Source organism: Corythoichthys intestinalis, chromosome 12 (genome assembly GCF_030265065.1).
Source record: "Corythoichthys intestinalis isolate RoL2023-P3 chromosome 12, ASM3026506v1, whole genome shotgun sequence".
NCBI classification, from domain to species: domain Eukaryota; kingdom Metazoa; phylum Chordata; class Actinopteri; order Syngnathiformes; family Syngnathidae; genus Corythoichthys; species Corythoichthys intestinalis.
The window spans coordinates 54,904,626-54,928,737 of NC_080406.1; the positions used below are offsets into that span (position 1 = coordinate 54,904,626).

A 24,112-nucleotide genomic window follows, 5' to 3' on the forward strand; every position below is an offset into this window, starting at 1 on the left:
TTTGTGATGACGCCGGTCGGGAGCTCGATACTCATCACAAAAGAGTGGTCTAGCATTGTGATTTTTCTCTGAACCTATCTTTCCCCAGTCATTGTGTGATATAATTATCAGTAATTGCAAAAAAAAAGACTAGTAGTTATGTAGATCTAGTAATAATTATATCAAATTGACATGAATAGACAACCTGTTAGCTGTCTTATGACAGGCAAGCAACAACAACAAAACAACAACAAAAACAGGTCGCGATCATGTAATAAACATATCAAATTGTCAGTAAGGTTCTACTTACGTTGTATCCTGCTAGGCTACGTTTACACTAGGACGGATAATTTTCTCCAGGGTATTTTGCCGACTATTTTTATACCTGTCCACACTTCGTTTAAGGGCCTCCCCGCTTCTGCAAGGTACGCCTGCATTTGCGCAAACTACGCATGGGTAAAAAAAAGAGAAGCCTCGTGTGTTACGTCATCCCCTGCACGGTTTACCTCTGAAACGGAAACTCATTCCTAGACAGCGACAAATTTCGAAATTACTACACCTTCTAGACTGTCATTATTTTCTGACCACTGTTTTTTTGTGATCGCAATTAAACGCATCACACACAGGAGCAAGAGTGGAAGGGCGAGCACGCTCTGCTTTACGTGCAGGCGCCGTGTTGTGCTTGAAATAAATCTTTAGAAAACAGCGGAAGCCTGACATCATTACTTGGGATGTTACAATCAATGCTATGTTGCGCTCTCACCACTTGGAAAAAAACAAATAGAAGCATATGGTGTGGCGCTGCGTATATTTTCTGGAAGCAGCAACCAGGACTGCTTGTGCATAAAAGTGCCGATCCTGGAAGTGCCAACAGTTTTGACAGGCAGAAATGTCTAGGGAAAAAAACTGATCACGCACCTCTTTGACTGGGGTACCACGCAGGTCACTTTTCGGGGTTTAATTTTCCTCTACGCATTTTTATAAACAATACTCATGTTCGGTCGGCATTGAGTTGGGAGAGGAGAGGCCAGCCCAGCAGCTGGCTGATCGGAGACAACTCGGGAGACGAGCTCTGTAAAAAGCGCTCATCTCCACCTCATCCGCGATGGGAGAACCCCAAACGGGCACTGAATTTAAGCATATTATTGAGACGTAGTTTGAAGTTTCAAGAAAAATGTGTGGAAAAGAGCAGGAATGCCACATCATGATCGTCCACCTCCATTGTTTACGATGCTGTAAACAGTGACTGCATGACGTCCCTTCCCGAGTATACGAATGTTGTACGGTGACAGCGGTCCAGATTAGGCGGCGCGTAGGTTGCGGGTAACATTACCCGCCTACTTTATCCATCTAACAACTAATCCGGATAATAGGCATACATGCCGTATAGTCCAACTAATTACACGTTTAAGCCATTATCCGTCCTAGTGGAGACGTAGCCCTAGACTAGTCTGTTAGGGCTCTCTGATTGCAGGCTGGAGGCCAGACGAGGGAACTATGACAGCTGCGACCTATCACAATCAGCCACCTTCATAAGCCTGCTCCTAGTTGCCGCTTATCGCCAGACTAACACTTATGGCATATCCGTCAGTCACGTCCAGCATTCAGGTATTTCTTATATTGTATCACCCCCGGCTAATTTGACTTCATGTTCCAACCCAGAATTCCTCGTGCCTGATCCCGAGCTGTACCTTCGCCTGACTGACCACCCATCAACTTTTGACAGCTACGACCCGGCGTGCAGGTGTGCTGCTCCGAGCCTCGTGCGAAATTAAATAAACGTTGAATACTAGCACAGTTATTCTCTTTGTCTGCTTTGGGGTCCACGTAACTTAACATCTTCGCTGAAATGTTGTTAACAAAGACTATAGAAATCGAGGATCCAGGGAGAAGTTATTCCTCTTGTCTCCCACAAAAGATGTCCAAATCCTTGCAGAAGAAGGGTATTTTTGGGCCACTCATCGAGTCTCGTGCCTTCGTGTGAGCAACTCATCGCTACACATCGAGATGGCATGACAAATCTCGAGAGTAAAACCCAGAAAATGTTTGCAATATATGGCGGTGATAGCATGGTATTCATATCAAGTGCTGGCGAAGTCTTGGGGAAATGACGTCATCAGGTAGCAGCTGGCAGCGAGGAACCTCTCTCGTTGCTAAGGTGTTGCTACGGCACTAACACAAAAACTACGCCGTCAATTCAAAAACATTTTAGGTAATGTGAGTTTTGAGACAGCGAATGATGCATTCAGGCCAATTTAACCAAGTAAAACGCTCATCCGAAAAGCTCTTCAGCTGACCTTTAAGTAATTGTTTGTACCTGTATCTGTACTTAATTGAAAAAAGTGATTACTTCATCCACCACTGATACAGAGTCAAATATCCGGTTGCTTTTCTAGATGATAAAGGTGAGCATTCATTATTATTATTTTTTTGCATTAAGTTTTAACCTTTGATCTCATTTTATCAGGTCTATAAGACAGTTTATGTTGAAAATTCAAGCTATTTAAGTTGGTCCTTTTCTTAAGCCCTCTGTTTAAAAAAATAAAAAATAAATTAAAAATTTTTTAAAAAATAAAAAAAGGGCTTTTGAAGGGTGTGCAGCGTGGGTACTATAGTAAGCGAATTTACAGCATCTGATCATTAAAACACAAATTGCATTACACTCTTATACTTACAATTAGCGCTGTTGGGAGAAACACTTGAAGTTTACCAATGAATCCAGTGTAGTAGAGAAAATATGTCAACGTCATCAGGGCACCAATGATAAAAATCAGAAGAAAAGCAGCTCCACTGAGCAAAACGGGTACTGTGGAAAAACAAAAACACTCTTGAACATCTTGACCAACAATGTTTTCCTACAAAACTCCCAAAAATATATTGCATAACATGTGGGTGTTTGAAAATATTGCCATGTAGTAAGCCAATAAAATGACAATTCTTTGCCAGGCCAAGGATTATCATAGCTGTAACAAATCAGCACTAGCTATGAACTGCTTACTTTCAGTGACAGAACCAGAATGTTGGAAGTCATAAAACATCAAGCAAAGCACATACACAGTTCTGTTCTAAATAATATCAGCTAGAGGTAGGAACCTCTGAGTACCTCACAATACAATATGAATCTGACAAATTTATGGGTCACTTCCTGTTGATTTTGTGACATTTACGGGCCAATTCCTGTTGATTTTGGGTTACTGAAGGGAAGTGACTCAAAATGAAAATGAAGTAACCTGTAAATACCCTAAAACACGTGTCAAATGTACGCTTGTTCTGCCCAACAGCGACGGGAGTGACGCAATAAACTCATTGCCTGCCAATGACAATGATAGACGTCCAATTCACACTTGAGTAAACGAATCCATTCCAGTTCGTTCAGTAAAAAAATATGTTCAAACAAATCGTTCAACGAATCGTTCGCCCCCCTCATATCCCTCCCCGCCCAAATGAATCGTTCGGTTAGTGAACGGGAAGTGACGTTGCCAAACGAATCACCAAAGACCGCTTCGCAGTATAACTGAACGGGAAGTGACATTGCTTGGTCCCTCCCTCTCTTGCACACAGGCTCCTCATTGACCACTCGTCGTAGTTTCAGAAATGAGTGACAGGCGATATCATTCTGCTTTCACAAACAGCCTCGTCTCCCTCCCGCTGCTGCAAAAGCGAGGGAGAACTTCCGCGTCGTCTGTCCTAGTTCAATGGGATCAAAGTCATGGCTCGTGCTTGCATTTCGATTTAGGACACGGTTAAACATTTTCCTTTTGTGGGGGGAGTGGGGGTTTGGGGTCGGGGACGCATGGACTTTCTTTAGCATGATCTTGATCACATATACAATGCTGCTGCTACCAGCCAACGCGGCATGCTTGCTGTCATGAAAATAAAAATAAATCGAAAGTTTAATTTCTAAATATGGAACGACCAACACATCATATTTACCTCTCGCTCTGTTGTATTTTAGTTTTTATGCTCATCACTATTATTTTTGGTCACTATTGTTAAAACTACAGTGTAAATAGTTAGTTGTCAAATGATGCTGCTCTGAAATAAAAACAATACTACATTTTGATATTTGACAGTTTAATTGCAAATCAGTATTAAGATGATCGTATTGAATTTTTGCACTGGTATTAACAAATAAAATAATCCGGTCAGCTCCCCTGTCATCCCCTCATCTCAGATCGTCAAATGCGGACGAGAAATAATTGTTTGCTCTTTACGAAGTTGCCTTTCTACTCTCATTAGTCTGTTAAGAAAAATGTAGACATATTGCGACATCTCCCATGTTCGCGTGCGTTGTTTTTGGGCGCTTGAGTAGCACATGATGGACGGATGGACATAATTTGTCAAACCAACTAACACCCGACACGCTCTGACACGAAAGAAAATAAAACAGTCGGAAAAAATTGACATGTATATACAGTTTCATTGCAAATCAGTATTATGGTGATCATACTAAATATTCTTTTTTTCTGTGCACATATGACGTAAATATCGCTGCCGTGAAGCCTCCATACAATGACAGTTTTCTCCCCCCGCACTGCCGCCACGTGACCGCAGCTCAGCTTTTGCTTGCCTCGTAGCTACCCGCGAAAGTCTTTACTACTGTAAATTTGATAGTATGTCATTATATGTAGTCCCGAGTCTGTTGAGAAAAGTAGTACACTAAACCATGCTCGCTAGATTTGTGTGGTGTTTTTGTCTGTTTGAGCAGCATTTGATAGGCTCCACATTAACCCTTTAACACCTAAGCGCATTTTGGCCGAATTTGAATGCATTTGATGTTGCCTTTATATTTCAAAGAAAAAATTGTTTACAATCGCCAAATTGGGTCCCTTTTTTCAGGACACCTTGAACTTCATGTCTAAACTGTTGTTTTCTTCACTGACCAATTATAATCCACATTTTGGACCCAAAAAGACAAAAAAAATCCCAAAATCTTTTTTCAAAATTTGTAAAGTTGACGTGCCATTGACAACCAAACATGCTCGACCAACCGTTTTGAAGCTTGATAATATTTATTCAACTTGTTAGGATAAACATTCAATAGAAAAAAATAAGATTGAATAGTTTTATGTTTGACAATTCAACACAAACAGCAGGTGTGGTCATAGGCGTTTTTGGCCTTTACACATACTATGGTCAAAACAGGCTATATAGTGTGCAAAATAGTGAGAAAAAAATGTGTATATATCATCTAACACAAAAAGGGTTTGGAAGATATCTCTTTGTGAAGTTACGTGTTGTACCCATCACCTTATCAAAAGTATATACGTACATGCAATCAAGCTTCTCGCACACACATCTACATAAAAATTGAAAATATTATAGTGAAGAAAAAATATATATAACATTAAAAAAAGTATTTTAAAAAATATTGACAAGTAGTTCAATTTCTTGGATTTTTCAGGCATGTGACCCAATAAAGTTTTTTTTTTTTTTTTTTTGCGCACTCAATAAAGCTTCTTCTTGAACGGGTCACGGAGCTGCGTCACACACAACGTCACACAGCCTACTCTTTCGCCGTTTGCGCTCTATTGTCACTTCTACTCGCCGAGACGCCGATTCACCAGAGGAAAACAACAACAAATACGACTCATCCTCTTCCTTGAGTTAATGAAATAATGCATTAGCTTGTGCTAAATGTAGTTTTAGATTCATTCTGCACGTTTCAAAGTCGCTCGCTCAAACCAACCGGTGTTGTGCATTTTTCGGCACGACACCGGTGTTGTGCCGAAAAATAGCCGCCCCGCGTGAAACGTCCCCCCTGACGGGAACGCTTATTTATAACGCTTTATTGAGGTGAAAACATCAAATGTTTTCATGGACGCATTACGGTAATGGATTTACGTCTGTAAAATCAGTTTTAAATAAATAAATTACACAAAATACTAGTACTGTATTTTAGTAACAAATCTTGGATTGGGCCACATAACCATCTTTCAACAGAAATGTATTAGTCTACAGGTTTTCACGACCATATCCTAATGACAATCACACAGGTATGACATTTATTAGTTCAAGCAGAGTAAAATAATACATATTCACGGCACAAGAAAATCATTTCCATGTCCATCGATTGGTAAGAAAAAGCTGTTTGTAAAATTGACGTGCGGGCGCTCAATAATGAAATAAATAAACAAATGAATAAAATAAAAAAAACGCTCAAATAATGCGTTTTAAACAAGCGTTCCGTCAGGGGGGACATTTCACGCGGGGCGGCTATTTTTCGGCACAACACCGGCCGCTGCTTGCTTTGCACGCCTCCCTTTCAATAGTTGGCGCCTCGCTCGGAAATTTATTAAAAATGATCACATTCGGTTCGTCCTTCCTGACATCACAACGACTCTTGGGATAAGTAGTACATTGTGCAGCTTTCGCTTTTGAAAAAGGACAAGAAATGATGACAATATGGAGATGGATACATGGTCCATGCAGCGTTTTAATGTATATTTATGAGTGCAATAAAACTATAAAATTCAAATGACATTATCTCCCGTTTTTCTTGGCCGATTGACTTCAAATAAAAACTAGTGTGGACATCAACTTCCGCACTTTCAAACGAGACCAACCAGCAGCACGTGGGTGATGTAATTACAGCGTGACGAAGCTTCAAAGACGATATGCGTAAACGCGTCGCTGCCGACACGTTCGGTGTTAAAGGGTTAACAAATATGTGACAAAGTCATTTCCTTTCATTTTTTGACTCGTTCACCGCATTACTGCAAAGTCAAGTTAGCAGCAAGCTAGGTTAGGAACCGGAGCCTCCGGTGTAGGTTCACTATCCTCTTCCCCTCACTATCCACTCGCTCTCGCCATATAAGCTATATAATTTGCCGAGGAAATGCTGTCCCGTGAAATGCCTGTTTAAAAATGTTCCCGTTGTTACTTCTTGCGTTCGCTTAAAAGTGCCCATTTAAAAAGGAAAAGCGATGGATGATACTCTACGCAGAGCGTATTATTAACAAATGTTAAAGTTGTATAAACATATAGCGAGAATAAGGAACGTCACTGACAAGTGCAGGCCCCCGCGAGTGGATAGTGAGGGGAATAGGATAGTGCACCTACACCGGAGGACCGAGTCACTGAACGGGAAGTGACATAATTCAGTCTTGCCCTCCTGCCTGCAGGCTGGCTGCTTATTGGCTACACGTGGAAGTGAGTGACAGATGCCCAGATTCTTTTTCCGCTCCCTCCCCTGCCCGCGATGAGGCTGGCGTCTGATTGGTCGTGTGCGATGTCAGAAGACGCTGCCGCTTGCTCACGCCCTCCCTCGCAGCGAACAAGCACCAACCTCATAGAACGAATCAGTGCAGATGGTGATTAGTTCGGTCTCGTTCACCCAAACAATTCGTTCAAAAAGAACGAATCGTTCGCGACCGATACACTACTACTACTGACGGTCCTCGACGTCAAATCCATTTTGAAAAGGGGGGGCGAATATCGAGCGCTGTCAGTGGCGGCAAGTGAGTTAAATTATTTTGTCAAATAGAAACCAACCCGGTTCACATGAGCTGTTACTGCCATAAATGTGGCCTGCGAACCAAAATGAGTTTGACACCCCTGCCTAAATGAACCGGCAGCGACCCCTTAAGTCCCTCAAAATAAACAGGAAGCAACCCATAGTCATTCGCCACCTCCCTGTCAAAATGAATTGGAAGCCTAACACCACCAGTGGCAGCTAATGAGTTAACAGACACTATTCTAGCAAAAAAAGTTTAGCAGCAATCTGTTGGTTACTATTTTTTATTATTTTTTAAAAAATTTTATTGATGCCGCCCCAAATAGCTGCTTTTAATGTTTCATACATTAGTTAGAAAAATTGAACAAAAATCCTCTCAGTGTTAAACTATTTCAGTATCAAGTTAACAGTTCAAAATAGTATATAAAATAAACTCCATTCAATTAATTTAATGTTGTGAATCAACCGTTAAAATTGTTAAAATTGCTCCCGTTATTCCATAATTTCCCTTCTGCCTACTTTCGACATGTAAATGTTTGAAAACTGTATCATCATAGACTTCATTACTATTGACGTGGCACTTCGTCATTCTTTGCATAACGCCTTATCAGAGGGGGCAGAGCTTCATTTAGTAATAGCCGAAGACGGCACACGCTCATGTCGGATTTAAAAAGCTTGGATTTACTTACGACTGGATTTAACTACGAAAGATGTACCACGTACAAATGGGAAGGATTGTCTCAGGAGTGATTTGTTCGAGGATTCATGGTAAATATTATATTTTTCATTCCATGCATGCGTGATTGAAACCTTTTATTCACCGGAATTTTCTTTGTTTACACATGGAGGTGGCTAATTTTCGTAACTGACTAGCCTCATAGTTTACTTTTAATCAAGAATCGAGACCGTTTTACGTCCATATCTATGACGAATTCGGGGATTTAAGCATTTATTCACAAGAATTTTCTCCAGAAAAGCTCTGTTTACGCCAGGCGGCCGCTAGCCTCATTCGCTACCAGTATATAGTGTATAATGATTATAAAAGGCTATTTTATTCTATAATAAGTTGTGATTGTCTATAGAATTGATCAATAATCTATTTACATATTATTCATTATTTATTCTGCATGTTTTCCTCAAGTATGTTTCTGATGTTAAATTGAGTGATTATTAGCTGTTGAAAACTTGCAGTAAATGAAACAAAAAATTAAGTTGCTATTTGGTCAAAAACTTGATTTGATATTGACTATGATATTCTAAATATTGCTGTGGATCCTGAAAATATAGGTGATGATCTGTGCATTTGGTGATTTTTGTGCATCTAGTGAAAAATCTGAGACTTCTATAGCCATTTTAAGTTGTGTTATACTTACATAAAAATTAATTAATCGGGATTTTATAAGAGAACGACTTTGAATTTTTTGATGCCGCTGTTCATGGAGACTCGTATATGGCTAAGGTAGGTGCCTGTTTTGGTTTAAAGTCGGTAGCAGCTTTGGTTATGAAAATATTTGAATTTGAAGTTTCTGAAAATAGGCCCCCTACGAATCGGCCCGTTTCCAGTGTCATGTGAATAAGTTATGAAGTCTATGGTTTCATCATGTAAAGATAGATTTGAGTCAAGATTTTGCCGATTTAGGGAGTATTTTAGATAAAAAGTTAATTAGGTTTGCTCGGAAGCTTCAATCCAACATCCTTCCAGAGACGTCTACCGCTTTGAGATGGCGGCTGTTTACTAGCGCCGGCGATTCTGTCATTTCGCATCTAGTTTTCCTTTCATGTGCTACAGCGGTCGAGTCTGTCATTTCGCATCTAGTTCTATATACATGTGAATGATGTGATCTACCGTGGCTATATGTGGGCGTTGTTTGTAGCAGATGTCTGCCGCAGTCAGGTATTATTGTTTTTTTATCTAGCGGCATGAGTTGAGCATGATGTTTACTCTCAGTCCGTTCCTCATTGCGTCCTGAAGACCGTGCTGTCTGTGTTTCAGTTCTGCTTTACTTGGCATATTTCAATATTCAGAATTTGGATGTTTGTCAATCGTTCTCGACTCTTCCACGGCTGAATCGTGAATAATCTAAGAACCGTTTCGCACACCTCTGTTGCTTACGGTACATAAAGTCCCACTGTCACCTCAGGGAGTAATTTACTGAATTTTATAGTTTGAACTTCACCCAAGCCATAACTCGTAGTCTTTTTGTTTGTCGAATAAACCAACATCTACATCATATTATTGTCAATAGAAGGATTTATATCAATACATCGTTATAACTGCCAGTTAAAGTATCACATATTAATACTCAGTCTTATTCTCATACTAATACTCCGACTTTATTCTCATACTCGAACAAACAGTACAAGAATAAAGTCGTAGTATTCATCAATGTAATTTAAGTAAAATATTTTTCACATTTAAAAAAAAAATATTTGTTTAACAAGAATCATGATACGAATCATATTGTGAGTTTCCTTATCTTTAAAGCCCAATTGAGAATGTTTTAAAATTACCCGTCCTATTCAGCTGCTTAGTCTGAACAGTTTTTATGTATCGCATGGGAGTTTGATATACAATGATCCCTCGTTTTCGCGGTCAAAGGAGGGACCGACCCCACTTCCCCGCCCGCGATGAAAGAAACCAGCAAGTAAAGGCGGAGCTCCTTGAAAGGTGGAAAAGCCCCCTTGAAAGTAGAGGGGCCGAATAATATTGCACGCCCCACTTTTCAGTTTATTTGTTAAAAAAGTTTAAATTATCCAATAAATTTTGTTCCACTTCACAATTGTGTCCCACTTGTTGAATCTTGACAAAAAATTAAAATGTTATATCTTTATTTTTGAAGCCTGAAATGTGGCGAAGGTTTGCAAGGTTCAAGGGGGCCGAATACTTTTGCAAGGCACTGTAAGTATAACACCATTTACCATTTACATAAAAAAAAAAAAAAAAAAAAAAAAACAATTTGGGGCATGTTCAATGTATTCATTCAGATTTTCTTTTGGAAAGATACAGATAAAACATGTTTCCCCTTTTTACAGTATAGTATATAATATAATATAGTATAATTTAAATACATTTTATTTTAAGCATGTTACGTCCCATCAAATTATTTTTAAATAAGAATAACGTGGCAAAATGCCTCATTGAGTGGGTCCACTCAAATCCGCTCACGCTGCTTATTTGCACGCACGCACGCACGCCCCCCCCCCCCCCCCCACACACACACACACACACACATTAGCCACGTTTACATGGAGCCAAATATTCCAATTACAATCGGTTTAGATGTTCAAACCGAATAAATGTGTTCCATATAAACACCTCATTCGGAATGAAAAGGCCCAAACCGAATGGAATTTCATTCCGTTTCACAGGGGTGGAATATTCCTTTTCCCAAACCGATTAGAAGTAAAATTATATCATGTAAACAGGGAAGCGGAATGGTGTCTGGTTGCGTTCTTTCTGCACATGCTCCGTACTGACGTGGTGACGTCACTTGCAACATGGCTGCCAAGCACAGCGCACCTAATTGGAGTCCGGCGGAAAGTTTGTATTTAATTCAAACTTTAAAAGAATTGAATATAATTGCTCGCTTAGACGGGCGTAAAACGAGGAACAGTGAACTATTTAAAAAAGTTCACGAGAGGTTACACGAAGCCGGAATAGACCGGAGCGTTACCAGATTAGAAACCGGTGGAAAACGCTGAAAACCGGCTACTACAAGGCAAAAGAGCAAAACAGCAGCACTCTGACGATCGATCTCCATGTTTTGCAACGTGACGCTTTGTTTTGATTAATCTGCGCATATCAGACGGCAGTTGTCAAACGTCCTTTCGGAATAAAGGCAGACACATGTAAACGCTGGATCGGAATAGATGAAGTGACATGTAAACAGCTGATCTGAAATTTCCATTCGGAATGATTTGAATCGGTATGAATAAAAGTCAGCATGTAAACGTGGCTAATGAGTCACAACAGCAAACTACCGCTTGTGTTTGACAACCTCAACGAGCTCATGCATTTGGCGCCTTTCTCCCAAGCTTCAGAGCTGCCACTCATCGTTAACTTTAAAAAGCAGCTGGTTGGTGAGCAAGAAAAGCAGCAGGAGGGAGAGGTGATAGGCTGTACGTGATCGGATCGGGACATCTCTATAAAATACTCTATTTTCTAATTGAAACAAAATCCGCGATGGACATGGGCACAAAGTAGCGAGGGATCACTGTGCTCCCATTGTGGTGGTTCATTATGTTTTATTTATGAAAAGAGATCAGCAAACAGGAAGGGGTTTGGGGGAGATAGAAAGGAAGGAAGCAGACAGAAGAGGAGAAGAACAAAAAACAACAAAAAATACATTGTTGCACGCCGATGCTACCTGTGAACATTGTGGTGCTATCGTTATCTAATTATATTGACCCGTGGACACCATGTGGGGGGCCTGATTACCGAGGAGAAAGAGGAGGGAAGGTGAGTCAAAAGGAGTGTGATTCGACGGTGTGGAGCGTACACATTTCAGCAATGTGAGGTGGGGAACTAAGTATAATGTAAATCACCTCTACGTGTGGCTATGTTGAGATCCTATTCTATGCTATCTGATCGCTAATCCTGGCACCGACAATATCTCTACTTGAATGTGTCTAATTGCACCCAGTTATGCGTGAACCCACTCAGACGCTGGCTAGTCCTGCAGAGTGGAAATGCCGCACGGGGGCCGTCCCAGCCAATCCGGGGTTGGTGGGGTGCGGTAACCCCTACATTCGCAGCGTTTTATTAACTTTCCAAATCTGAAGATGTTCAAGTGTCCCAGCAACATACAGACTGTAATACATGTATACTTCATGGTTCACCTTACCGCTGTTGAAATTTGTAGTACTTGTGATGATGCATTTCCAGGTTGATGGCACAGTATTTTTATTTATGGTAATCTCAATTTCAATCTTTACACAGTACTCTTTGCCTTTTTCCAAGTTGTAAACAGTAAAACTCTTGTTTTCAGTTCTGTAATCCTGCAGATCAAACAGATAAATAGTGGATGAATAAATGAATAAAGCATTAAGTCACATGGTGAACATCCATTTCCAACAATATTAGGGAACATGAAAAATGTATGGTACCTTATACCTGCTAATCATTTTGTTAAATTTTAATTGCGGCTAATCAAGGCAAGGCAAATTTATATGTATTGCACAATTCAACACACGGCAATTCAAAGTGCTTTATATCACATGAAGATCCACGAGCAGAGATAAAATGATTTGTATGAATCACATTAAATCAAAATTAAGTTAAAACAAAGACAATTGAAACAGGAAATAAAATTATACATAAAAATCACATTAAATCCCCAAGAGTAAAGAATAAAATAATAATTACTTAAATCGGAAATGGGAATAAACCGCCAAAAGAATAAAAAGCGAATAGCTAGCAATTTGAAGTATATAAGGTGGACAGTTATGATTATGCTGTGATGAACAAAAGTGTTTTCAGCCCTGATTTAAAGGCGCGAACAGTTTGACCACACTTCAGACTTTCAGGTGACCAGTGCCATGGGGTGAGGAGCATAATAACTAAATGCTGCCTCAACCTGCTTAGTTCTTGTTCTTGGAACATAGAGGAGACCGGTTCCAGAAGACTTTAGGGGTCTACATGCTTCATAGGGACCCAACAAATCAAGCATGTACGTATTTTGGTCCTAGGCTATTAAATGTTTTGTTGACGAGCAGTAGTATTTTATAGTCTATCCTTTGACTCACTGGAAGCCAGTGTAACGATTTCAAAACCGGTGTACTGTGGTCCAGTTTCAATTCAATTTCAAACTTTTATTTGGACTCTGGCAGCAGCATTTTGTACTAGCTTCAGTTTCCTGACTGATTTTTTTTTTTTTCCACACTTGTAAATATACCGTTGCAGTAGTCCAATCAATTGAAAATGAATGCATGCATACGTTTTTCCATGTCTTGTTTAGTCAGAAGCCCCTTAATACTGGCTATATTGTTTAGGTGGTACTAAGCAGATTTAGTGACAGACTTTAGATGGCTATCAAATTTTAGGTCTGAGTCAATAATTACGCTAAGATTTCTGACTTGATTTGTAGCTCTAAGTGACATTGTGCCAAGGTGCGTGCTCATCTTTCATTTTTCGTTTTTTTGGGCCCAAAAATCATCATTTCTGTCTTCCCCACATTTAGCTGGAGAAAATTCTTAGATTCAGATTAGTTTTTTTGTGTTTTTTTTTTTTTTTTAAGAAGAGGTTTTATCACTGCAGTTTTAAAGTCTAATCAAATTAATATATTCTTTTTTTAGAAGTATTTCAAATTATTGAGTTTGAAACAAAGATATTCTGAAACAAATGAACGATTATAATGGATTTGACTTGAGTTGATCCCTTACCTTAATTTTGTTATCTTGTTTCCACAAGACTCTGAACTTTGTAGCTTTGTAGAAGGCCAGGATGTCGTTGTTTTTAATCCCTGAGCCATTTTCAGCTTTTGGAAGTGATATGTTGATTTGAATGCAGTTGTCACATTCAGTCAAGATTACTTTGGGTGGACCTATAATGGCTAGGAACAGAGAACATTACAGTTATGATAATAGCAGTTTTTTCCCCCCGAGTCAGTGAACCTAGATTTAGACCTAGACCAGGATTTTGCCGATTTAGGAGTATTTTAGATAAAAAGTTAATTAGGTTCGCTCGGAAGGTTCGCAACAACAGCCTTCGAGAGAAGTCTACTGCTTTAAGATAGCGTCAGTTTCCTGACGCCGGCGAGTCTGTCATTTCGCATTTAGTTTTCTATACACGTGCTGCTAATGTCGCCGAGGCTGTCATTTCGCATCTAGTTCTTTATTCATGTGATATCTACCGTAGCATTATGTGGGTGTAGTTTGTAGCGGCTGTCTGCCGCAGTCAGGTATTATTGTTTTTTTTTAACTAGCGGCATGAGTTGAGCCAGAGCTGTGTTTTGAGCATGATGTTTACTCTCAGTCCGTTCCTCAGTGTGTCCCGAAGAGTGTGCCGACTGTATTTTAGTTCCGCTTAGCGTGGCATATTTCAGTAATCTGAATTTGGATGTTTGTGAATCGTGCTCGAATCTTCCACGGCAGAATGGCAAATAATCGGAAATTTTGCACACCTCTAGTAATCGGTAACAGTTACGTTTTTAGACCAAGCCAAAGGAAAAATTATGAAATCACCCTGTAAATTTTTAATATCAAACTTCTTAGAGAAGGTCAATCATCATGTGGTGTTGCAAAAGATGTTGGTTGTTCAGAGTCAGCTATCTTTAAACCAAGTACAAACAACATGGGAAGGTTGTTCAAGGCAGGCATACTGGTAGACACAGGCATCGGAGCGTTAAGACACAAGACTCAAAGCAATATCTTGAAAACAGAAAAAGCACAACAAAACAAATGAGAAACAAATGGGTGGAGACTGAAGTCAATGTCTGCGATCGAACTGTAAGAACCTTCCTGACAAAAGACATCACTAACACCTAAAAAGTTAAAAACAAGGTTACAATGGGCAAAGGAAACAAAATCATGGACTGTGGATGACTGGATGAAAGTCATATTCAGTGATGAATCACGAATCCGCTTTGACCAAGGTGATGAGGCCTTTTGTTTGGTGCCGTTGCAGTGAGATTTCTGAAGACAAAACATGCAAATTTCCACATTCATTAATGATATGGGGCTGCATGACAGGCAAAGGCCAGTGAGGTAAAATCTCAGTTCCGCACATCATCGAAAACACCATTCCCACTGTGAAGCAGTAGTGGCAGCATCATGCTGTGGAGATGTTTCTCAGCAGCCGGACCTGAAAGGCTTGTAAAGATCGACGGCGGGATGAATGCTGCAAAAGGCACCAAAGTCCTGGGGGACAATCTTCAGTCTGCAAGAGAACTACGGCTTGGGAGACAATTTATTTTCCAGCAAGATTATGATCCAAAGCATACTGCAAAAGCTACAGAGAAATGGTTAAAAAAAAAACAACCAGGAAAATGTTCTGAACTGGCAGAGTCAAAGCCCAGACCTGAATCCTACAGAGAATTTGTGGCTGGCTGGCTGGACTTGAAAACAGCTGTTCATGCCCGATACATGTGACTTGAGCAGTTTTTCAGAGAAGAATCTTTAACAAGCAACTCCAGTGCACTGCCTGACCATGAAAATCATCAGGAGGGAGAGTGAGAGACTACGTGATAAGATCGGGAGGGCTCTATAAAAGACTGTATTTATTAATTTTTTTAATTGAAAAAAAAAAAAAAATGCGATGGAATGAGGGCACAAAGTTTGAAGCGCGAAGTAGCAAGGGATCACTGTATAACTAATTACTTAGAGTATAATATGAAATGTAAGGCATTTCGATGTCTGAGAGTAATAATTTACACATTACATATTATTTACTAATTAAATACTAAACACTGATAATTTCAGCCACAGTGAGGGATAACATTTACCGCTTGAATTCGAGATGCAAGGCAGGGAAAAAAAAAGACTGATGCTGACATACTTTGTTGAAAAGGGGTGAAGTGGACTTCTTGAGAATCAGGAGACCAAGTCCCATTGTAGAATGCTCGGACACGCAAATGATACTTGTTGTACTTGTCCAACTTCAGCTGCAAAGATGTTGCAGTTGTGATGTAGTCATTCCTTGATTGAGTCACTGATTCTCCACTTAACCTAAAGAAAACGAAGACAATTTTAACATTGCACTTTCTCATTGTGATGCGGTTCACCTCCGTCATGTCACAATTTAACAGTCAGCAACTTTACAAAAACACCTTTTTTTTTTCTTATATACTATATCATGTAGTTCCAAAATGACTTTGCACCATTGTACACAGCAAGGCAAACACATGGATGTAAAAAAGTGCCAATGTTTGTTTCATTGGATCGACACAGTATATGCCTGGTAAACGGCTATTGCAAATGAAAACTTTCCCAATTGCCATACGTAGTTATATGGAGGTTAACATAAACAAGAATCATTAAACAACAACAAAAAAATTCACATTATATTTATGCATAGTTTTTGGTTGCAATGTAATTTTAACATTTACAGCTAAAATGTTAAGGCCATAATGACACCTTGAATTTAAAGTGCGTTATTTATGAACATTTCAGAAATACTGTTACATGCTGAGAAGTTTAATAAATAAGTAAATAATTGCGTTTAATGCACTATGAACTTAATTATGTATTTATATTGTGCACATACCTGGAACACTTAAAAGTGAAAGCTAGTGATGGCTATATAACAACAGTGGTCACGACAACATGTTATATATTTGATCCGATTACTCGACAATGCTTAAAAATGAGTGATTAAGCAACTGTAAAAATAATTGTTTAATGCAGCCTTCGTGGAATGAGAGTTCAGTTTGCGACTGCAATGTGTGCAAACTGAGTTTTTTATGGTGATGGAAAGAATAGAAGTGCGTTTATCAAAATCACTTTTAATACACTACATGATCACTGTAGAGAAGATATTTGTAATACCAATTTGTCTGCAACCTTTTTTGTGCTGCACAACTGATGTGCAAAGAAATACAGTAATGTGTATACATGTATTTTTAACTTGGATTAAATCATTGCTGAGTAAATTAATTCATATTAGGGATGTCCTAATCCAATCACGTGACTGGAAATCGGGCCGACCAGGCCATTTTACAGAGAATCGGAATTGGGCGAAAAGGATTGGGTATTTAATTTATGATACATATAAGTTAAAAAAAAAAAAAAATAGGGATGTACCAAAAGCAAAAGTCTTGGCTGAAAACGAATATTGGAAATACCTGGCCGAAAAACTGCAAACCGAAAGGCAGAAAAATAGACATGCATAGATAATGAAAAAAAAAAAAAAATGTTATTATTTGCTGATTACTGCCCTTTTCATTGGCATTGGTTTACAAGCCTGGAGGCTTGAGAAATGGAGTTTGAAAGGTGACGATTCTGAAACCTCACGGGAGGGTGTGGTGCTCAATTTCTCCCAGAAAATGATTACAATTACAAATGCTTGGATAGTAATATCTTTTTTGAGTTGGCTTGCAATGAAAAAAAAAAACACAAAATAGAATGGGAAAAAAATCATTATCAAAATTCCAAAAATGGGCTGGACAAAAGTATTTGCACCCTTTGAAAAATCATGTGACACTTCTCTAATTTGTGTAATTAACAGCACCTGTTACTTACCTGTGCCACATAACAGGTGGTGGCAATAACTAAATCACATGTGTAGCCAGTTATAATGGAGTAAAGTTGACTCGACCTATTTCTTGTGTCCTTACGTGTACCACATTGAGCATGGAGGAAAGAAGACCGAAGAACTGTCTGAGGACTTGAGAAGCAAAATTGTGAGGAAGCATGGTCAATATCAAGGCTACAAGTCCATCTCCAAAGACCTGAATGTTCCGGTGTCTACCGTGCGCAGTGTCATCAATAAGTGTAAAGCCCATGGTGCTGTAGCTAACATCCCTGGATGTAGACGGAAAAGAAAAATTGACAAGATTTCAAGAAAAGATTCTGCGGATGGTGGACAAAGAACCTCTACTAACATCCAAACAAGTTCAAGCTGTCCTGCAGTCTGAGGGTACAACAGTGTCAACACGTACAATCCTTCGGCGTCTGAATATAAAGGGACTCTGTGGTAGGATACCCAGAAAGACCCCACTTCTGACCCAGAGACATAAAAAAAGAGCTTGCCAAAACTTACCTGAGAAAGCCAAAAATGTTTTGGAAACATGTTCTCCTGTCAGATGAGACAAAAGTAGAGCTTTGTGGGGAAAGGCATCAACATAGAGTTTACAGGAAAAAAAACGAGGCCTTCAAAGAAAAGAACACAGTCCCCACAGTTGAACATGGTGGTGGTTCCCGTATTATGTGGGGTTGCTTTGCTACATCTGGCACTGGACTGCTTGATGTTGTGCATGGCATTATGAAGACTACAAACAAATTTTGCAGCATAATGTAGTGCCCAGTGTGAGAAAGATGGGTCTTCCTCAGAGGTCATGGGTAAGCCTGTCGCAATATGCAATAATTCCATTTATCGCGCGATAAATAAAAATGAAGGTGGTAATTTTTCCGCTGCGATTTATCGCCTCGCGTGCACAGCGGCAGACGTGCTGTTAATAGTTCGGATTCCTCGTTACCAACTGCGCAAAATGCATCTTCGTTCCAGGTCTGGCAAAAACTAGCGCCGGAGCCAATCGTTCCCATTATATCCTATTCTTCAACGTATACCGGCCGCGTCAGTGCTCCGGAGTGACTGTGGACCATCTTCGGCGCGCCGGTGTTGTTGACGTGTGGGCGCTCCCGTCAGGAGTGACATTTCACGCGGGGAGGCTATTTTTCGGCACAACGCCGGATATTTACAACGAAGTCCGCCAAAACATTGTTACCGACTTGGCTGCTACAAACAACCTCGCTTTGACAACGAAGGGCTGAATTAAATTAAGAGCGCTGTGCTTCAAACTCGTCCTGTTTATGAAAGTCGATTGTCATATGCTGGTTTTGTGTAGTAATGAGCAGACGTGACTTCAGCGGCGCTTGCTAACTTTTTTAATGCGCGCACACACTAGATATCATGAAATGGCAAACTAGATGTGCTACGGCCCATGCCATTGGCTACGTGAGCCCAGAGTGATTATGGGACACGTAGTCCATATACTACATCGATGAATTCTAAACTGTCATGACTGAATGGAAGTTAAGAAGGCCAGATCAATCCATACCAGTGACTATAGATAATGTTGCAAATATTGTTAATTCAGTACGTGACACAGATGGATTCGGACCACAAATAGGATGTCTTGCTCATGTTGTAAACCCAGCTGCTAAGAGAGCTGTAGCAATCAGCAGTGTTGCCTTCCTCACTTTACAAACAGTAAAGATTGTTCTTAGCACTTTTATACAAATTTTTTTCAGATCAGTAAGAAGTAAGCACGTAAATATTATGCACTAAAATGCATGTTTATATGATGGCAATTTAATTTTTGCTCGTTAGCACAAAAAAAAAAAAAAAAAAAAAAAAAAAAACCCAAACAAAAAATATAATTGTTAATCTTTTTACAGAGCATTAAATGTATTGAATCGGATCGAAAATCGTGTCCCCCATATCAAAAATCGTACCAAACAGTGACTTAACTGTATCGTTGCATCCCTATGGAACACCATTGCAGGAGCTATGACGGGAAAAGTTTTCATTTGCCTAAATGCTTAAGTTATTAAGTGCAATTTTTTTTTTTTTTTTTTTATAAACACATTTGATTTATTCTGTGTTTCTGTGTGGTAACAATACTGTTGTTTTTTACTTAATAGGCATGGTCTTGTTTTTAGTTGTGATTTCTTAAAAAGTATTTTTGAATTTAAGAGTAAATATTTATTGCGTTTAAATGGGTGTACTTGATCTATTAATATATACTGTATTCTCACTGTGTTATTGTAAATTGGTTAAAAAAAAAATTGGGGGGGGGGGCGCAATAATATCGCATATCGCAATAATTTATGAGAATAATTATCGCACATTAAAATTTGTTATCGCAACAGGCCTAGTCATGGGTCTTCCAGCAAGACAATGACCAAATACACAACTTCAAAAAACACTAGAAAATGGTTTGAGAGAAAGCACTGGAGACTTCTAAAGTGGCCAGCAATAAGTCCTGACCTGAATCCCATAGAACACCTGTGGAGAGATCTGAAAATGGCAGTTTGGAGAAGGCAAAGCAGGCACCCTTCAAATCTCAGACACCTGGAGCAGTTGGCCAAAGAAGAACGGTCTAAAATTCCAGCAGAGGATTGTAAGAAACTCATTGATGGATACCGGGAGCGGTTGTTCGCAGTTATTTTGTCTAAAGGTTGTGCTACCAAGTATTAGGCTGAGGGTGCCAATTATTTTATCCAGCCCATTTTTGGAGTTTGTGTAAAATGATAATGATTTAATTTTTTCCCATTCTCTTTTGTGTTTTTGCAGGGGTGCCAACACGTTTGGCCAGCACTGTAGGATTTTTAAACCCTAACCCCGTGTAACCCTCAGAGGCCAAGTGTCGCTGCCATCTGTCCACAAGGCAATACGCAGATTATCCTGCATAAGGCGGTAAAAACATCTGGTAAGAACTAAAAACCAAACAAGTTTGTAAAAATTTGAATTTAATCATAATTTGCACACGTAAGGAAACAATCGGTGTTGTTAATAACGGCGTTAGAGTATATATTTTTTTTTTTTTTCCGGTATTGCTATATGGACATGCCTAGTTTATATCAGATAGTTTTGTAAGAAAGAACTAAGACCGAAAGAAGATGACAATCATATGTGAATAAGCTCAGCTCTTGTGCTCATCTATGCGTAAAGTGAGAAACACAGCTGATGCTCCAGATGGAAATGACCCCAAAGATAGTGGTAAAAAGAGTGCACACTTAACTTTAGTAGGACATTCACAATGCATTTCAGACTATCTAGCTAGCAGCAACTAAGTAGCTGCGTTATTTTAAAGCTGAGATGTTTTGAGTGCAAAGCAACAAAGATAAGACGTACGCAGATATTGTCTGTAGTGTGCAAGCCAAGTTTTTATTTGTCAAACACGGTGCATTTGGTTTATTAATTACATGGGACTTTCTGCTGTTAGCTGGAGCTAACTAACAGTTTGTACCAGCAGTGATAAATACTGGCTTTCTTGAAAAACCTTATGTCCATCCTTCATCTATCTATTCATACTTTGCTCTGTGTGCGTCAGAGGTACACACACACGGCGGCAGTACCGAGTCTACAGACTGCGAGCAAGGTAACAGGGAAAACGCGGACTGCATTTTCAGAGATGTGGGCGTTCTCTATATGAATAAGTGGAATGGATTGGATAGCGTCTGAAAGGGCTCTCTACCTTACTCTATGAAGTAAGGGGGAAACTGACAGATTTATGATCATGTTTAAGTTAATCATAAAAGTTTATATGATTACTGATTCAAACGAATATCCTGGCAACTTCATAGTGAATATGTCAGCATGTTTTATAACACACATATAAATATAAATATATATACATATATATATATATATATATATATATATATATATATATATATATATATAGTTTTTTTTTTTTTAATAAAACAACACCAAATTATTCATTCTTAAGCCCCCCTAAAATAGGCTTAATAACGCCACTGTGCTGAGGTATCGGATCGGGACTCGCAGATCTACAAAATCAGGTGCGTCAGACTCGGATGCAAAAAATATGCAATCAGGAGATTCCTACTCACAAGATTGCACTTTTTAACACATTTGTTATCATTTTTTCTTTAATTACTTGTACCACCTGCACAGCTTTTGGTTCATGCATCTTCCTACTCTGAATTTACTGACCAAGCTGTTATGTTGCTGGTGAGAGTTTAATCAAAAGAATTGAGATTGTACCTCACTGAAGTTTGCCTTATCATGTTAATTGCTTCCAATGGCAATTAAAAGAGAGAATCTGAAATGCTCGCGTTTCAAATTCTCCGAACAGATAGTGAAACTACCGGCCTGCGTTTTAGTTATCTTGAGTTGTGAGAAAATGATGAAGTTACCTCTGAAAGATCTTGTACTGTACTCCTGGTGGGGTGTCAGGCCCCGGATCCCAATGCACGATGTGAAGGAAATTCACTGATTTAACCGACAAGTTAGCTGGTGGAAGGAGGACACCAAGCACTGTGCAAAACGTAAGGGGGTATGGCGAGGTTTGAAGTTGATAGAACATTGAGTTGCACAACAAAGACGTTAACTGCTGTATAGTAGATTGGAAGCTTATAATTTACTCACCAGAGTCAAGTAGGAAAATCAGATTTAGATGACTTGAGGGCCAGTTCATCTTGCCATTTATGTTTATTCTATCGTGGTGAGTGATGAAATGCACTGTTTATTTGTCCAAAAAAGGGCAAAAAGGCGGGGTATGTTATATACGTTAAGATATTTCGTGTGGTATAGTTGTGCTATATTCCCTACCCTTTTAGGGAATATACTACTCTACAGTGCGTTAGTATTATCAATTACTTCAAGGGTAATGCTAGACTTGCTAAAAAGCTGATCAATTTCCACTCACTCGGTTTCTTGTCAACCTGGTACTTCCGTCTTTCCAAATAGTAATTCAGCAGTTGCTTAATTCGTTGCTAAACTAATGTTGCTGTTAAAAAAAATACCGTGCATTCAAGGTTAGCGGTGTGAAAACATCTGGCTGTCACGTTCTTACAATAAAAGTGTTTCCTTTGCTGTCACATCCTGAAGTGAATCAATTTCCCGTCTCTACCAACCCGACCATTTTCTGGAAGCCTTTCAAAGTAAAAGCTACGATAGGAAAACATTCTTTGTTCACATTAGAAATAATGAATGTTACGCACCGCAATTAAATATTATACACATTTTGATGTAAAATTGTATAAAAAGTGAACAAGAATGGCTAAAATATTTCTATTTAATGAACAATAAAACCCTCTCTATATTATTTTCCGGCTTTGTTGTGTCAAACTGTCAATTGTTAAGCGGGCGCTTTTCAAACGTCATTCGGTGGTTTCCATGTTCTAAACAGACTTCGGATGTGGTTGATTTTTCAAGTAAAATTAATAACCACTGGGCGAAAATCTCGAAACTGAAAACTTTCCATTGTTTAGAGAATTCAATGTCGAAACAACTCAATTAAAGTACTGCATGGTGAGCCCATGTCTCTTTAAGATACAGGGTATAATGTTTGGAAACAAATAAACAAACGAAAAAACTCTTCTTGTTTGATTTTTGTGTTTAAAAATATAAACCAACCGCCAACAATAAATTTCAGCTTGATTTTTTTGTTTTGTTTTGCATTACTGGAGTTTGTCACCAGAATGATCGTTGTTCTTGGTGACAAGTAGATGGCGACAGCGTGTAGACTAAACACACCGTCAGACTTGTGTAAGTTATCTTTTGAAACAAATTAGTGAATTAAAATTGACAACAGTTAACTTCAGTTAACGTTAGTTAACCTTTTAAATGTAAAGTTTAAATGGTACCTCAAATGTAGTTGAAACAAAAAAGTATTTTCATTTAAAATATGTATTCTTTCAGTACATAAGAATACAACTTCAATGAAGTTGGGACGTTGTGTAAAACAAGTGAAAAGAGAATGGCGTACCGCAAGCAACACGTCACTTCCGCTCATTAATATTCATGACATTAGCTACTGTTGCTAAGTAAGGACAAGTAACCGCTTGTCCCTAATAGGAAATGAATGGAAATCGTGTACGAAGGAGATGTTTACAGAGTTAAACCTACCAATTCTCTTCGAAAATGATGTGCCTGGTGCCAAATTCACTGGCAAGGATGTGGAAGAACATTAAAATGTTCAGTTAAAGAGATGGCTTTAGCGTCGAACGCTGAAAAAGACTGAAAAAAACGAGCCGACCTAAGCATAGCTTTAGCTTTTTCATCGACGCGACTGACAATGACATTCTCCTGTTTCAACAAGCTATCCTTTACCATCAGCCCTGTCTTTCTTAGATATCCTCTGGTTGTCCTACGTCTCTTACCGTTCTTGGGGGTAATTTAGTTAGCTTTGTGTAGCGATCGCAAATGCTACTCAGTGGCAGCCAACGAACAAATTTAATGTTTTCATTGATAACACATCTTAATCGTATAATTTATTTACACTTTCCCCTTACTAAAGTATTTTTTTAAATATATATAACAGAAACGGT

At 39.1% G+C, this 24,112-nt stretch overlaps 1 protein-coding gene across 2 annotated transcripts in view; it reads right to left on the minus strand.

Annotated features, from left to right (window-relative positions):
• crfb1 (cytokine receptor family member b1) overlaps positions 1–22,664 on the minus strand; it is a 31,455-nt gene extending 8,791 nt beyond the window's left edge. The window contains exons 1-7 of one of the 2 annotated variants that reach the window (XM_057851802.1): positions 22,489–22,664; positions 22,209–22,301; positions 21,977–22,097; positions 15,930–16,099; positions 13,817–13,986; positions 12,280–12,433; positions 2,655–2,785 (exon numbers count right to left, since the gene is read on the minus strand). In XM_057851802.1, coding sequence (XP_057707785.1) covers positions 2,655–2,785; positions 12,280–12,433; positions 13,817–13,986; positions 15,930–16,099; positions 21,977–22,097; positions 22,209–22,301; position 22,489 — 840 coding nt within the window. In that variant the 5' untranslated portion in view covers positions 22,490–22,664. Of the gene's footprint in view, positions 1–2,654; positions 2,786–12,279; positions 12,434–13,816; positions 13,987–15,929; positions 16,100–21,976; positions 22,098–22,208 lie in introns of both variants that reach the window. The other variant, XM_057851803.1, reaches the window with a different exon arrangement.
• Between the last annotated feature and the right edge of the window lie 1,448 nt (positions 22,665–24,112).